The sequence below is a fragment of the Perognathus longimembris genome, chromosome 11, assembly GCF_023159225.1.
Source record: "Perognathus longimembris pacificus isolate PPM17 chromosome 11, ASM2315922v1, whole genome shotgun sequence".
NCBI classification, from domain to species: domain Eukaryota; kingdom Metazoa; phylum Chordata; class Mammalia; order Rodentia; family Heteromyidae; genus Perognathus; species Perognathus longimembris.
Window position 1 is genome coordinate 67,931,638 of NC_063171.1, and position 14,846 is coordinate 67,946,483.

At 37.5% G+C, this 14,846-nt stretch overlaps 1 protein-coding gene across 1 annotated transcript in view; it reads left to right on the forward strand.

Annotated features, from left to right (window-relative positions):
• The window catches only part of Cdc42bpa (CDC42 binding protein kinase alpha), a 172,787-nt gene that overhangs the window by 102,218 nt on the left and 55,723 nt on the right, over positions 1–14,846 (forward strand). Inside the window, 5 exon segments of the mRNA XM_048357522.1 lie at positions 1,110–1,234; positions 8,507–8,612; positions 9,014–9,162; positions 11,753–11,844; positions 14,564–14,640. Coding sequence (XP_048213479.1) covers positions 1,110–1,234; positions 8,507–8,612; positions 9,014–9,162; positions 11,753–11,844; positions 14,564–14,640 — 549 coding nt within the window.

A 14,846-nucleotide genomic window follows, 5' to 3' on the forward strand; every position in this document is an offset into this window, starting at 1 on the left:
GATCGCAGTTTGACACTAGCCTGGGCAGGACAGTTCATGAGACTCTTTATCTCCAATAAAATACTCAGAAAAAGCTGGAAGTGGCACTGTGGCTCAACTGGTAGAGTACTAGCCTTGAGTACAGAGAGTCTCAGGGACAGAGCCCAGGCCCCGAGTTTAAGCCCCAGGACCAGGAAGAACAAAGAAAAAGATAAAAAAGAACTTTAGTGTGTAACTCTTAGTTATTTCCATTATAGTAAAACTAACAATGCTCAAACTTTTTCCAAGTGGGTTGTTATTTCATTTATTTAAATAATATGACTATAAAAATTTAAATATAGACTATTATAGGAAAATTGTGGAATTTAATCATGTTAATAATAAGCAAATGCAGTATAATGATTTGATAAGCCTTTTCAGTCTGTTTTGTCTGTTTCTCTACAGTGCTTAAAATGCTAAGTGGGTAGTTACTTTATTTCAGCATTTAGAAGATGTCATTCCTTTTTCTTCTGAATTTCTCCTACCTACCTCTCCCTTTCTTTTCCTCTACCTTTTTTCCCTTTCTCTTCCTTGTCCTTTTCCTCCTCCTCCATCTCATCTTCCTCCTCCTCATTCTTCCCCTTCCTCTTCTTTTTTTTAAAATCAATACTCAAGGTTCTGTGCTTGCTAGGCATACACTCCATACTTGAGCCATGCCTCTGTCTCGTTTTATTCTGGTTATTATTTATTTTGCCAGTCCCGGGGCTTGAACTCAGGGCCTGAGCACTGTCCCTGGCTTCTTTTTTCTCAAGGCTAGCATTCTACCACTTGAGCCACAGCGCCACTACCGGCTTTTTCTATAACCGCTGAAAATTCAGCTTTAGTCTGACTTTTCATTATGTGTCTTCTCTGGCTGCTTTTAGGATTTTATTTTGTTTTCTGTAGAATTGGGTTGATTCTTCAGGTAAATGAAGAATACTCCCAAAGAGAACTGATTCATCATAGGGCTCAAAGAGAAACAATGAAACAGAAGACTTTAGAGTAGACTTTATTACCAAATTTGCTACCCAGGTGGGTATGCAATAATTATCAAGACAAGTACTGAAGAAATACTGGTCTTAAAAGTCATACATCTTATACCTGCCTTTCAGCTTACCACTCTGTATGAGAACTTAAGTGTGCGCAACCAGCAGTTAGAAGAAGAGGTCAGAGACCTAGCAGACAAGAAGGAATCAGTTGCACATTGGGAAGCCCAGATCACAGAAATAATTCAGTGGTAAGTGCTCTTCAAAATACATTGGGTGAATATGAACATGTGGATACGTTGGTATAAATTCTAAGAAGCTGTTAGCATTTCTATCTTATTTTTTTTTTTGCTATGAAGAATAATTTACTTTTAAAAGCATAGTTTTATTGCTGATCTATCAATATTGTGTTGTGGTTTTCCAATTTAATGAGTGGCCTAGGAAGTGGCGCTGTGGCTCAAGTGGTAGAGCACTAGCCTTGAGCTGAAGAGCTCAGGCCTAGAGTTCATGCCCCATGACCGCCCCCCACCCCACCAAAAAAAAAAAAAGTGTTCTGTACCACTTTTGTACAGCTCCATTGGAACCTGGTATTTCATGGCTCAGGTAGTAGAGCCACAGCCAGTGAATGAAAGCAGCAGCTACTGACTTCAAGTCTCGTCTCAGAAGAATAAACAAAAATAGAAATTGTTATCCTAGGTCAGTTAATCCTTAAAAAGCTGAAGAAACTCCTCTAAATGATTACAATTTAGTGTTATCAACTATTCTGTAATCTCTGGAACTTAATTTTAATTATCTAGCCTAGTAACTGCCATAATATATTAACCACAGCATTATTATGATACTTTTAAAATTTTGTATATTTTATGCCATATAGAGAAAGTAGACTTTAGTGAGGACTTTTTTTTTTTTTGGCCAGTCCTGGGCCTTGCACTCAGGGACTGAGCACTGTCCCTGGCTTCTTCCTGCTCAAGGCTTAGCACTCTGCCACCTGAGCCACAGCGCCCCTTCTGGCCGTTTTCTGTATACGTGGTGCTGGGGAATAGAACCTAGGGCTTCATGTATGGGAGGCAAGCTCTCTTGCCACTAGGCCATATCCCCAGCCCCGACTTTTTATTTCTTAATAAAAACAAGTAGCTTAACTTTTACATTTAACTTTTTTAGTTTTTATCTCAAAACAACTGATTTCTTTATGTGGTCTCTTTAGACCAATTAATTTGTTGATGTCTGTGCTCATATTTTGGTTCAAGTATTTTTCCATTTTTTTAATTAGCTTATTTGAGAAATATTTTATTAGCTTTGTACAACAGTAAGAAATTAACAAATTATAGAACACCATTATATAATGTCATTTTCTCTACTCTATAATTAATACTTACTAATTAATAGGCCCTTAAATAAAACCAAAAGTGAATAAATACTGCATTTTAAGTAACTACTCATATAACTTAAGAATTTTGATATTGGCTTAACTATAGACCCTCTGTGTTAACTAACCTTTGGCTTATGAATGTCCCTGTTCAATGCACATAAATAAATAAGCCCAGATTGTAGAGACTCAGTTGTATCCCAGAAAGTACAGTTATTGGTTCATTTATGTTTTAATTTATATTCCTGTCATCCAGTCTACATTTCTAAAATGAATGATTTTGAACTTTAACCAGTTTATAATATCAAAAAATGCAGTAGAATAGCAAAAGGTGGAGCTGAAAATGTCTTTCTAACCTGACATGCCAAAACCTGTGTGTGGCCTGTCACCCTAGACCACTGCTGCATTCCATAACTGGACTAGAGTTCACTTGGATGGGATGTGGTCCTGGTTAAAGGAGGAAAGGCTTGCTTATTTGTATTTCTTGAGGTAGGGAGCCTCAGTAGGTGACCTAGGCTGGCCTCCAATTCCTGTGTTTCAGCCTCCTGAGTTCTGGGATTGTAGGTGTGTGCCCTTGTGCCTGGCCAGGAAGGAAGCTTTAAACATGGGAAGGATGCAGTTGAAAGTTTCCATATGATGCTCCAAAACACTGACTTTTACACTTAGCACATTGAAGTAAAATTTGCGGAAAACTCAGATAACAATTTTTATTTAAAATGGACTGATAGTTTGATAACAGATGAGTACAGTTACCCCTGAGACCAAGGAATTAGTTCTAGGATCCTGCTATGCAACCTAGAGTCCACAGATGCCCAAGTTCTGAATGTACATGGGCATAATAACCACATACAGTTCAATATATCCTTCCATATAGTTGCTTACACTAACATAATGTCAGATATGTAAAAGGTCACACGGTATTGCTTAGGGAATACTGGTGAGAAAGATGTACATGTTCAATTCCAAATATATTTGATTTGTGGTTGACTGAGTCTAGATGAGGGACTCATGGATTCAGAGGGCTGACTGTTCATATCTGATAGTATACAGTCCTTGGTCTCAAGAGCTATCACCTACTTTGAAAGCTAACTCTGAGGTAAAATAAAGGAAAGAAAACCCAGGAAATTTCCTTTTATCTTTTTCTTTAATTTTTTTAATTGTTTGAAGGGTTTTGGAGGTTAGGATTCTAGCCTAGAAATGTTTAACCTATTATATCTATGCAAATGCCCAAAACACTTCTTTCAGAATATCTAACAACACTGAGATGAATGAAGTATACTACGCCTAGGCTAATTGATTTTGGAGAATTTGTTTAAAATAATAGGAAATGAGACTAATAAGGTTAATGAAATCATACTGTAATGAATACTGGGTAAGAATGTAAGCTTTATTTGTCAGAACAAGAAGATTTCCTCAAACGATAATAGCATTGATTAAAATGGTGTAGTAGGAAGATAACTCTTAGTATGTTCAAGATGAAATGGAAGTTTAGGGGAAAGTAAACAAATGTGGGAGATATTATAAAAGAAAAAAAACTACAGAACCTAATTGTCAACTAATAAAGGGCATTGCATAAGGAAGAATTAATATTTCTGAAATTCTGAGTTCGAGAGATTAAGAAAACAATGAAGCAGACAATGGTAGCTTGGGTCTGTAGTCCTACCCAAGAGATTATAAGCAAGACCACACAAAGCCACCAGCACAACTATGTTCATTGCAGCACAATTTGTCATTGTTAAAATATGGAACCAACCCAGATACCCCTCAGTAGATGAGTGGATCAGGAAAATGTGGTACATGTACACAATGTAATTCTATGCCTCTTACCAGAAAGAATGACACTGCCCCATTCATAAGGAAATGGAAGGACTTGGAAAAAATCATACTTAGTGAAGAGACCTAGACCCAAAGAAACATAAACCCTATGGTTTCCCTCATAGGGAATAATTAGTATATATCTAGGATAGACATAGCAGAAGAGCACAACAGCTCAGTAGCTACTAAGTGAAATGAACTCCATGATATGGAAATAAGTGGTATATCATTGCTGTAGTTAATTTCATCATACCATGTGAAACTGTACCTTTTGTTCTCTCCTATTCCCTTCCTGTGGTTTTACTCCTGCTGTTACTGTAACTGGTCTTAGTACTCCGGATAATGTATAGATGTGTATTGGAACTAGGGAAGGGAAAGGGAATACCAAAAATGAGAGACAGGATAAAAAGACAAACCATTGCAAAAGCGATACTTACAAAACCAATTTGTGTAAACCAACTGTACAACTCATGGGGGGGAGAAGACTGGGGGAGGGGGAAGATGGAGGAAAAATGAGGAAGGAGGTAACAAGTTGGATAAGTAATGTACTCGCCTTACATATGAAACTGTAACCCCTCTGTACTTCACTTTGACAATAAAGAAGAAAAAAGTAAACAGAAAGTTAAAAGAGAAAAAAGAGAGGCTGAGATCTGAGGATAGGGGTTCAGAGCCAGCTGGAGAAGATAAATCCATAAGACTCATATCTCCAGTTAGTTACCAACAAACCAGAAGTGGAGGTGTGGCTGAAGTGGTTGAGATCTGGAAAAAGACAAATGAGAGCTAGAAGCCCTAAGTTCAAGCTCAAGTGTACACACACACACACACACACACACACACACACACACACACACACACACAGAGAAGAAAGCATGGAAGGCTGGGAATATGGCCTAGTGGTAGAGTGCTTGCCTCGTATACATGAAGCCCTGGGTTCCATTCCTCAGCACCACATATATAGAAAACAGCCAGAAGTGGCACTGTGGCTCAAGTGGTAGAGTGCTAGCCTTGAGCAAAAAGAAGCCAGGGACAGTGCTCAGGCCCTGAGTTCAAGCCCCAGGACTGGCAAAAACAAACAAACAAAAAAGCATGGTTTCTGTTTGGGGAAGATAACAAGCAGTTGTAGCTAGTTCTGTTTGTGTGAGACTGAGGCAATCCTGAGATTTTTGATACACTCCTAAAACGAATAAGGTTAGGTTAAGAAATAGAAATTTTGGAAATTTCTGGTGAATAAGGTCATTACAGCTGTTTGGATTTTTTTTATGAGAAATGAAGGAAGGTCATGGTTATAACTACAGAAGAAAACATGGAGTGAGGATGGCACAGTAGAACGGAGCCGGAGGATGTTTTATAACCAGAACTAAGTTTCAGTTATGAAGTATTTATTTCACCTTATTTAAATCTGTTCACCTGTTTCTTGTTCAATAGCCTTCATTTTGTATATAGCAACAGCTTGTTTTGATCAAAACATTAAAGACTATTAGAGCATTGAGCTATAAATTGATATGTATTCTCATTTAGCTAGCATAACAGATCTATGAGATCTGTGTGTGTGTTGGTTCTGAGGCTTGAATTCAGGGCTTTGAGCTGGTTTTTGTTGTTGTTTGTTTCTTTGGGGGAGTTTTGTGGGTTTTTGTTGTTTTTTTTTGGCCAGTCCTGGGGCTTGGACTCAGGGCCTGAGCACTGTCCCTGGCTTCCTTTTGCTCAAGGCTAGCACTCTGCCACTTGAGCCACAGTGCCACTTCTAGCTTTTTCTATATATGTGGTGCTGGGAATCGAACCCAGGGCTTCATGTATACGAGGCAAGCACTCTACCAGTAAGCTACCTTCACAGCCCGCTTTGAGCTGTTTTGCTGAAGGTTACTGCTTCCACTGTATCTTAAATGACCACGTGCTTAACTCTTTTACTCCCCTATTATATTCCCTAAAGTCGAATCTCTGCCTCAGCTATGAAGATCACTGCTCAACTTTAAAAGCCTAACTCTCTTGGCTTACCAAATTCTTTTCTCTCAAAGACTTAATTAACTAATATTTACTTAATACTCTGACGGGGCATTTTAGGAAGAGAAAAGATGATATGTACAATACAGTTCTTCAAAGCTGGGGAGATAAGGCTAGAAAAACATATAAAAGTATTTCTTATAGGGAAAGAAGAAGTCAAACTATCCCTATTTGTAGATGACGTGATCTTACATCTAAAGGACCCAAAATTTCCATCTCCAAACTCCTAAAGCATGTGTATAACTTCAGCAATATAGCAGGCTACAAAATTAGCTCACAAAAATCAGTAGCCTTTCTGTATACCAACAATGCATAAGTGGAGAGAAAAATCAGAAAAGCAACTTCATTTTCAACAATGCACACACCCCCCCCAAAAAAAAACTAGGAATAAAACTAACCAAAAAAGCAAAAGACCTTTATAGTGAAAACTATAAAAATTTGAAGAAAGAAATCAAAGATGACACCAGGAAAGACCTTCCGTGTTCATGGATAGGTAGGATTATTATAAAAATGCCCATACTGTCAAAAATGGTCAACACATTTAATGCATTTTCCATCAAAATCTTTACCAAGATAGAGAAAACATTCCAAAAATTCATATGGGGCAACAAAATACCTCAAATAGCCAAAGAAGTTCAAGGCAATAATAATAATAATAACAATAATAATAATAATGCTGGTAGTATCACAATCCCAGACCTCAAGCTCTACTTAGCAGAGCTATAACAAAAACATCTTGGCATTGGTGCAAAAATAAACCCAAAGGTCAATGGAACAGACTAGATGACCCCAAAATACAACCCATATACTTGCAATTATCTGATTTTGATAAGAGAGCCGGGGATATACAGTAGAAAAAAGAAAGTCTTCATTAATTAGTGTTGGGAAAATGTGACATCCATATACAGAAAGCTAAGAATAGATCCCTGTTTGTCACCATGCACAACTATCAAGTCAGAGTGGATCACTGACCTCAGCATTAGACCTGAAACTTTATTTGTATTGTTTTTGTTGCAGTCCTGGGTCTTGGACTCAGGGCCTGAACACTGTCCCTGGCTTCTTTTTGCTCAAGGCTGGCACTCTACCTCTTGAGCCACAGTTCCATTCCGGCTTTTTTCTATATATGTGGTGCCGAGGAATTGAACCCAAGGCTTGATGTATATGAGGCAAGCACTTTACCACTAGGCCGTATTCCCAGCCCGACCTGAAACTTTGAAATTACTGCAAGAGGAAGTAGGAGAAACACTAGAACTCACAGGCACAGGGAGAAACTTTCTGAAACAGAGTCCCAGACGCCCAGCAGATAGGAGAGAGATTTGACAATTGGGATTCATCAAACTGAAAAATTTGTGCACAGCAAAGGACATAGTTTTCCATCTTTTGGTGTGTAATGTGGTTTTTGGTATGTTAGTGGCTTTTGTGTTTCCCTCCTCTTCTTCTTGTTTTGGTATAAGTTTATTAAAACTTATGCTTGAGAAATTATAAAATGGGAATTTGTCTTATCAAATTTGATAGCTTTTCCATTGAAAATCCTATGGTTTTGTATATATTCTTAAAATAATAAGTAGAAACTCAATTAATCAGACTTTAATCCCTTTTCTTTTATTTCATTAATCATAATCATTTTAGAAAACAATTGCTTTGTTATAATGCAACCCTGATTTTGCAGAATAAATTTATTATGCTTCTTTTTTTTTCCTTTTTTTGTTATGAAAAAGTCCTGGGGCTTCTTGCACTCTTGTCCCTGGCGCTGTCCCTGAACTTTTGTGCTCAAGGCTAGGGTCCTGTCACTTTAGCCATCCCTCCACTGCCAGTTTTTTTGGTAGTTACTTGGAGAGTCTCACAGGCTTTCCTGTGCCCGCTGGCTTTGAATCCTGATCCTCACATCTCAGCCTTCCGAGTCGGTGGGACTGCAGGCGTGAGCCACCCACATCCAGCTGAGACTTCATTTTTAAGAATAGGTGGTGTCTTTATAATTTAAAATATCTGAGTCCATTTAATGAGAAATCCTAAGTATTCTTCAGAAAGACTCAACACTCACGTGTTAAATTTAAAGAGTTTTAATTTTGTGACTCAAAGGTAAAAGATTTATTAATTTGTCAGATAGAAGCAACCAGGTTTTTTTAAAAATCGCTGTAACATGAGTGCAACTAAGAATTGAGTAAACCTCGTCCCAAGTGTTGACAGGTGATAGGTCTTTTGAAAGTTTTACTGATAAATGTCTTTAAGTTTCTGTCACTGCTCTGTGAAGCTTTAAAGTCACACTTACATTATTGAAGTTTTTCTGCTTCTTTTTCTTCGGTGTTTTACCTTTGTCTTTAATGTATGTTTGGGTTTTTTTAAGGGTCAGTGATGAGAAGGATGCACGAGGGTATCTTCAGGCCTTAGCTTCTAAAATGACTGAAGAATTGGAAGCACTAAGAAATTCCAGCCTGGGTACCCGAGCAACAGTAAGCGCTGACATTTTGCATGGAAATTTACCATTTTAGAGAAAAGAAGAAGGCTCAAAACACACTAATAAATCTGATTATTTGTATCTACTTGTTAAGACTTTTTCCTACTGTAAAACTTTTCATGAAAGTCAATTCATTTAGGTCTTTTTTTTTGTTGTTTAGAAAAATGAAACACATCTTTGTTAGCTGTAATACATATATGTGTAGATAAGCTATTATTGCAAATAAGTATAGGAAGCACTTGTTTATGTGTGTTTATTTCTGCATTTAATGAAATATTTTTCAAATGTAAAATTTCCCTTCTATTCTGTTGTTAGAGAATAGTGCTAATAAACAGCTTGTGAAATCATTTGAACAACATTTTAAAGTTTAAAATAAACACACTCATTCTTCCATAGGACATGCCCTGGAAAATGCGTCGTTTCGCAAAACTGGACATGTCAGCTAGACTGGAGCTGCAGTCAGCCCTTGATGCAGAAATAAGAGCCAAACAGGCCATTCAAGAAGAGCTGAACAAGGTTAAGGCAACTCACATCATAACAGAATGGTAAGATCGAACAGTGTAGCCCTGTTCAAATAATTTCTAATGTTTCTTAAAAATTATTTGGAGAGGGCTGGGGATATAGCCTAGTGGCAAGAGTGCCTGCCTCGGATACACGAGGCCCTAGGTTCAATTCCCCAGCACCACATATACAGAAAACGGCCAGAAGCGGCGCTGTGGCTCAAGTGGCAGAGTGCTAGCCTTGAGCGGGAAGAAGCCAGGGACAGTGCTCAGGCCCGGAGTCCAAGGCCCAGGACTGGCCAAAAAAAAAAAAAAAAACCCAACAAAAAAAAATTATTTGGAGAGGGCTGGGGATATGGCCTAGTGGCAAGAGTGCCTGCCTCATATACATGAGGCCCTGGGTTCGATTCCCCAGCACTACATATACAGAAAATGGCCAGAAGTGGCACTGTGGCTCAAGTGGCAGAGTGCTAGCCTTGAGCAAAAAAGAAGCCAGGGACAGTGCTCAGGCCCTGAGTCCAAGCCCCAGGACTGGCCAAAAAAAAAAAAAAAATTATTTGGAGAATGACTGGGAATGTAGCTTAGTGGTAGAGTGCTTGCCTCGTATACATTAAGCCCTGGGTTTGATTCTTCAGTACCACATATACAGAAAAAGCCAGAAGGGGTGCTGTGACTCAAGTGGCGGAGTGCTAGCCTTGAGCAAAAAGAAACCAAGGACAGTGCTCAGGCCCTGAGTCCAAGGCCCAGGACTGGAAAAAAAAAATTATTTGGAGAGAAATTTTGTTTATCTACTTATAGCTTTCTAAAAAACTGTTTGGACCAAAAAAGTTATAAAGATTTGAATGGAAATAAATGCTTCCAGGTCTTTTTAAACATGTTTGCTTTACTTGGGCTTACTCATAAAGGGGAATTATTAGGTAATATTCCATTGTTTTTCTTTATAAACTTTAATTGATACTTAAATTTTATCCTATTAAATCCTATGTTTTTTCACATTCAAGAATTGTCATATTTGTATAAAAATGCAACATATAGTCAGAGAAAATAATTGGGAAATTGTGGATCTGCCACAGGTGTTTTACAAATGGTAGCTCTAGTGAAAATAAATTTTATAATGGCAAATTATCATTCTGTTATCATTATTTTTGTATTTTTTAAAAAGCAAACTGTCGGGGCTGGGGATATAGCCTAGTGGCAAGAGTGCCTGCCTCGGATACACGAGGCCCTAGGTTCGATTCCCCAGCACCACATATACAGAAAACGGCCAGAAGCGGCGCTGTGGCTCAAGTGGCAGAGTGCTAGCCTTGAGCGGGAAGAAGCCAGGGACAGTGCTCAGGCCCTGAGTCCAAGCCCCAGGACTGGCCAAAAAAAAAAAAGCAAACTGTCTCAGACAGATAATAAATATATCTCCTCTACCCTTTCACAACAGTAGAGAAAATCATTGTTCAGATACATAAATGATAAAATAAAAATAATTAGATTAGTTCTAAAATAAGTCTATGGGTGATAGAGAAATGAAACTACAAATATAAAAGCCCATGGGTGCTCGGAATATATAAAGTTCTGAAAGCATGAGAAGTAACTCAGCTCTTGGTGATGTAGCAGCAGAGGCCCTCAACTGCAGTCGTTAAAGTCTCATCAGATCACAGCCAGAGAGGCCAGCACCCTGCTGAATTATACATTTTTTTGTTAAAAATGACATAGTTTAAGAATTACTTATTCTTTGCATGCTGTGATTGTATGGCTTTGAAAGAAGAAATTTTTCTGGAGGATATGAATTAAACCCAGTATAAAGAGCTATTTAATATCAGTGTTATAGTTTAGATTGAGTATAATCTTTTTCTTCCTGTATTCAGGACATTGGGATATGCATATTGCCTCATAAAGCAGAGGTACAAGTCAAATTGGAAATTATAATCATATATGCTCTGAAAACAGATTGTGTCCATATATAAGAAAGAGCATGCTCTTTACTCATGTTTATGAAAAAGTTGAACACATTTTAGAAAAATAATCTTTGATTTTATGACATATTTTAGTAATTTAATTTAGGTTCAGCAAACTTTTGCTATGAAGAGACAGAAAGTAAATACTTTACACTTTGAGGTCCAGACATTGTCCCTTATAACCTACTAGCTTCTGCCACCAGGAACCACATGGCCTTCTCTAGTGGGTTACAAAGTGCACCGCTTGTTGTCTACACCCAAAGGGTTGAGCTGTGCTCTATAAAACTTAATTTGCAGCTGGGTGCTGGTGCCTCACACCTGTAATTCTAACCACTCTGGAGGCTGAGCTCTGAGGTTCACAGATCAAAGCCAGCCCAGGAAAGAGTCCATTAGTTGCTTATCTCCATTAACCACCAGAAAACTGGAAGTGGAGTTGTGGCTCAAATTTGTAGAGCATTAGTCTTGAGCAAAAGAGTTCAGGGTCAGTGCTCAGGCTCCGAGTTCAAGCTCCATGACTGACCCCCTTAATTTGCATAATGGCATTTGGCAGGCCGAATTTGTCATGCCTATGGTAGTAGCTTGTCCCATAATTTAACATGACTGACATTTAAACCAAGTAAGCCCAGCTCCTTGAAAGTTGTCTTACAGCAATCAAAATTAATAACTTTTTTTCCCTCTCTTTATTTAAGTAAACTAAAAGATTCAGAGAAGAAGAACTTGGAACTGCTTTCAGAAATTGAACAACTGCTAAAGGACACTGAAGAGCTTAGATCTGAAAAGGGTATGGGCATATGTGTTTGCATTGATCAGGACTTACTATATAGCTGTAAATGTTTTATTGTGTAAGAGTTCATTTACAGGTTGGAGAATTGTTCCCATCAGCAATCTGTAACTTACTTGGAACTGTATGTGTATATGGTGTGTTCACACCCGTGCTTGGTAGATGGAGCTCTGAGTCACTATATTTCACTTATTATACATCAAGCGTTTATAATAACAGCTGGATGTGGTGGTGTGCACCTATAATCCCAGTAACCAGGAGGCTGAGGCACTAGACTTCAGGATCAGCCTTGTCTGAATAGCAAGGCCCTGTCTTTAGGTCCTCAATTTGACTGGTTTTTTCAGTGTCATGAACTATTTAATGAATAATACTTTTGTGATTTGGAAAACTTTATAATGTTTTCAACTGACATAATATGAGGTAATTACTCTGACTGTGGCAGTGGGTGTTAACATCCAGGCCTTAGTGAGGGTTCTTTTATAAGAGGACTTTTTGTGTATTTGTTTTCTGAGACAGGGAGTACTGGGGTCATATTAGTCCTTTTTGTGTTTCTAAAATGTAGTCTTTGGTGAAATCACTCCAAGAGTAGCTGAGAAACAACTAAAGATGTATCAAATTCAGTATCAATAGGGAAACTCAGTAATTAAGAATTACTTTCACATTTCAATATCTTCTAATGCTACCATTGTTTGTCCTGTATAAGCTTCTAGAATGTATTACAATTTTCTTGTAAATTTTATTTTTACATCTTCCCATTAATGTGGAACTAACTTCAAGTGCTTAATAACTCTATAAACTGAACTTCCTCAAACTTGCTTTCCATAATGTAGGTATTAAGAAGGTAGAGATTTAATTTTATAAAATACAGAATGTTCTTTTTTAATAAAGTGATAGGAGTTATCTAAAATTTGTTTTCCTGGCAAAGGTTATCATCAAGTACTGCAATAACTAATGGGCTGTTTATTTGGCTTACGGGCTCCTCTGCCTTTTTAAAATTCACACGCAGTGAGATAAAGCTAGTTGGGTCTTTGAATCTGCTTGTAAAATTGTTAGAGTAGTTATATTGGAAGTGTGGCTTAAGAGGTAGAATACCAACCGTAAGCATGCAAGCTGAGCAAGCATGAGGCCCCTTAGTTTATGCCCTGTTATGGCCAAAAAATAAATAAAATTGTAAAGGTCAGAGGATAATTACATCAAGTCACTAACATGAAAAAGCTATTTAAAAATAGTTGATATTTGTAGGTTTTTTTCTGATTGAATTTCTTACTAAAGAAGGAAAGGAAGGAGCCCAAAAAGTGAATACGAAATTAGATTAGGAACATAAGCCATCACATATTAATGCTGACCATGGTTAGTCTTAGTTTATTCAGTGCATAAACCATCTGGAAGCTAAATTGTTTAGTGAGATGATGAAAAGAATGCACAGATATGGGTAACTTGTAGCCTAGGCAGTTCAGAAGCAAAGAGACTAAAAGCAGAATACAAGTAACTTATCCTTCAGATAATGCTGACCACACCATTGTTAGACTAGATTGAATTAGATCTAGACTTAAAAATAATAGCTTTTCACATTGCTTAATGAAGGCATATTTAAGAAAGATTTTTTTGTTTAGATTTCAAATATTCCAAAATAAAATTTCATTTGATGCTATAAGATAATGCACTATGCTACTTAAATAAAAGGGTTGGTATCTACAAAATGAGGTCAAGGACCTTTTCTTATGTTGCTCACTATGGGACCCTGGTTTGTTATGAGTCTTTGTTGGCTGGATGCATTTCTGAACATGTTACTTATCTGGCAGCTGTGCTGTTCCCTTGGAAAGTAAGTCAGAAAGCCCACAAATCAGTTGCTAGTAGTTGCTATGGATTGCAAGTCGAAACTAGGTGGGCCTGTTTTCTGTTTTATTATTCCTAGTTACCATTTGTATTTATTACCATAGCCAATAAATATGTATGTATTTTTAAAAGTTCATTTGAGATAAACTGGGATTTGAATGGATTCTTCATTAATTCAGTAAACCAATACCTTAAATGAAAGTTATTCTATACTAAAGTATATTTATTTTATTCTATTATTTTCTTATAATTTCACTGAAGATGTTTATAATCTCATTCGAGATATTGTATGTCAATGTATGTTCTATGCATGGTAAGAGTATTTTTTAAATAATGTACAACTTGTCTTTAGTACAGTGGCACATGTTTGTAATTCCTTCTAGTCAAGGAGCAGAGAACAGGAGGATCAGGGGTTTATGTTTTATTCAGTAAGTAGACATGATGGTATACATGCCTGTAATCCTAGTGACATGGGAGCCAAAGGTAAAAGCGTCATAGAGGTCAGCTCCTGGCAAAATAACAAAAAATAACTAATACCAAAAGGCCTAAGGGCATGGCTCAAGTGATGGAGCACCTGCCTGGCAGGCCTGTACCCCTGAGTTTAGACTCCAGCTTTGCCAACAATGAAAGTATTCCAAAACAGAAACCTTGTTTGATCATAAATTTATTTAGAAAAATCAGATATAAATGAACTCTTATTTTCAACTACATAGGATAGCCTTGGAAATACACTTTTTTTTTTTTAACTATGTAGAGTTAATAATGGTGCTGAGCTCTGAATTAGTTTTTGGCCAGCTTTAATAGGTGGAAACAGAAAGGTTATCCATAAAACTTACCTTTAAGTGTTCTAGTTTAAAAAAAAAATACTGCTGCTGTCTTCTAGGTATAGAGCACCAAGACTCACAGCACTCTTTCTTGGCATTTTTGAATACGCCTACCGATGCTCTGGATCAATTTGAAGTAAGTATTAAACTTTTCACATGCTCTGGTATTTTACTGTACCCCATGTAAGAGAACCTAGAGTCTCATGTCAGCGCAGCTCAGAGGGGAAGACTGTGGTCTGCCTTCTCATGGAAAGTACAATCACTCTTGGTTCTAACACAGCATCTTAGAAAGGTCTCAAAACTGAAGTCAGAGTACACGTTTTCAAGTCCCATAAGAAAGAA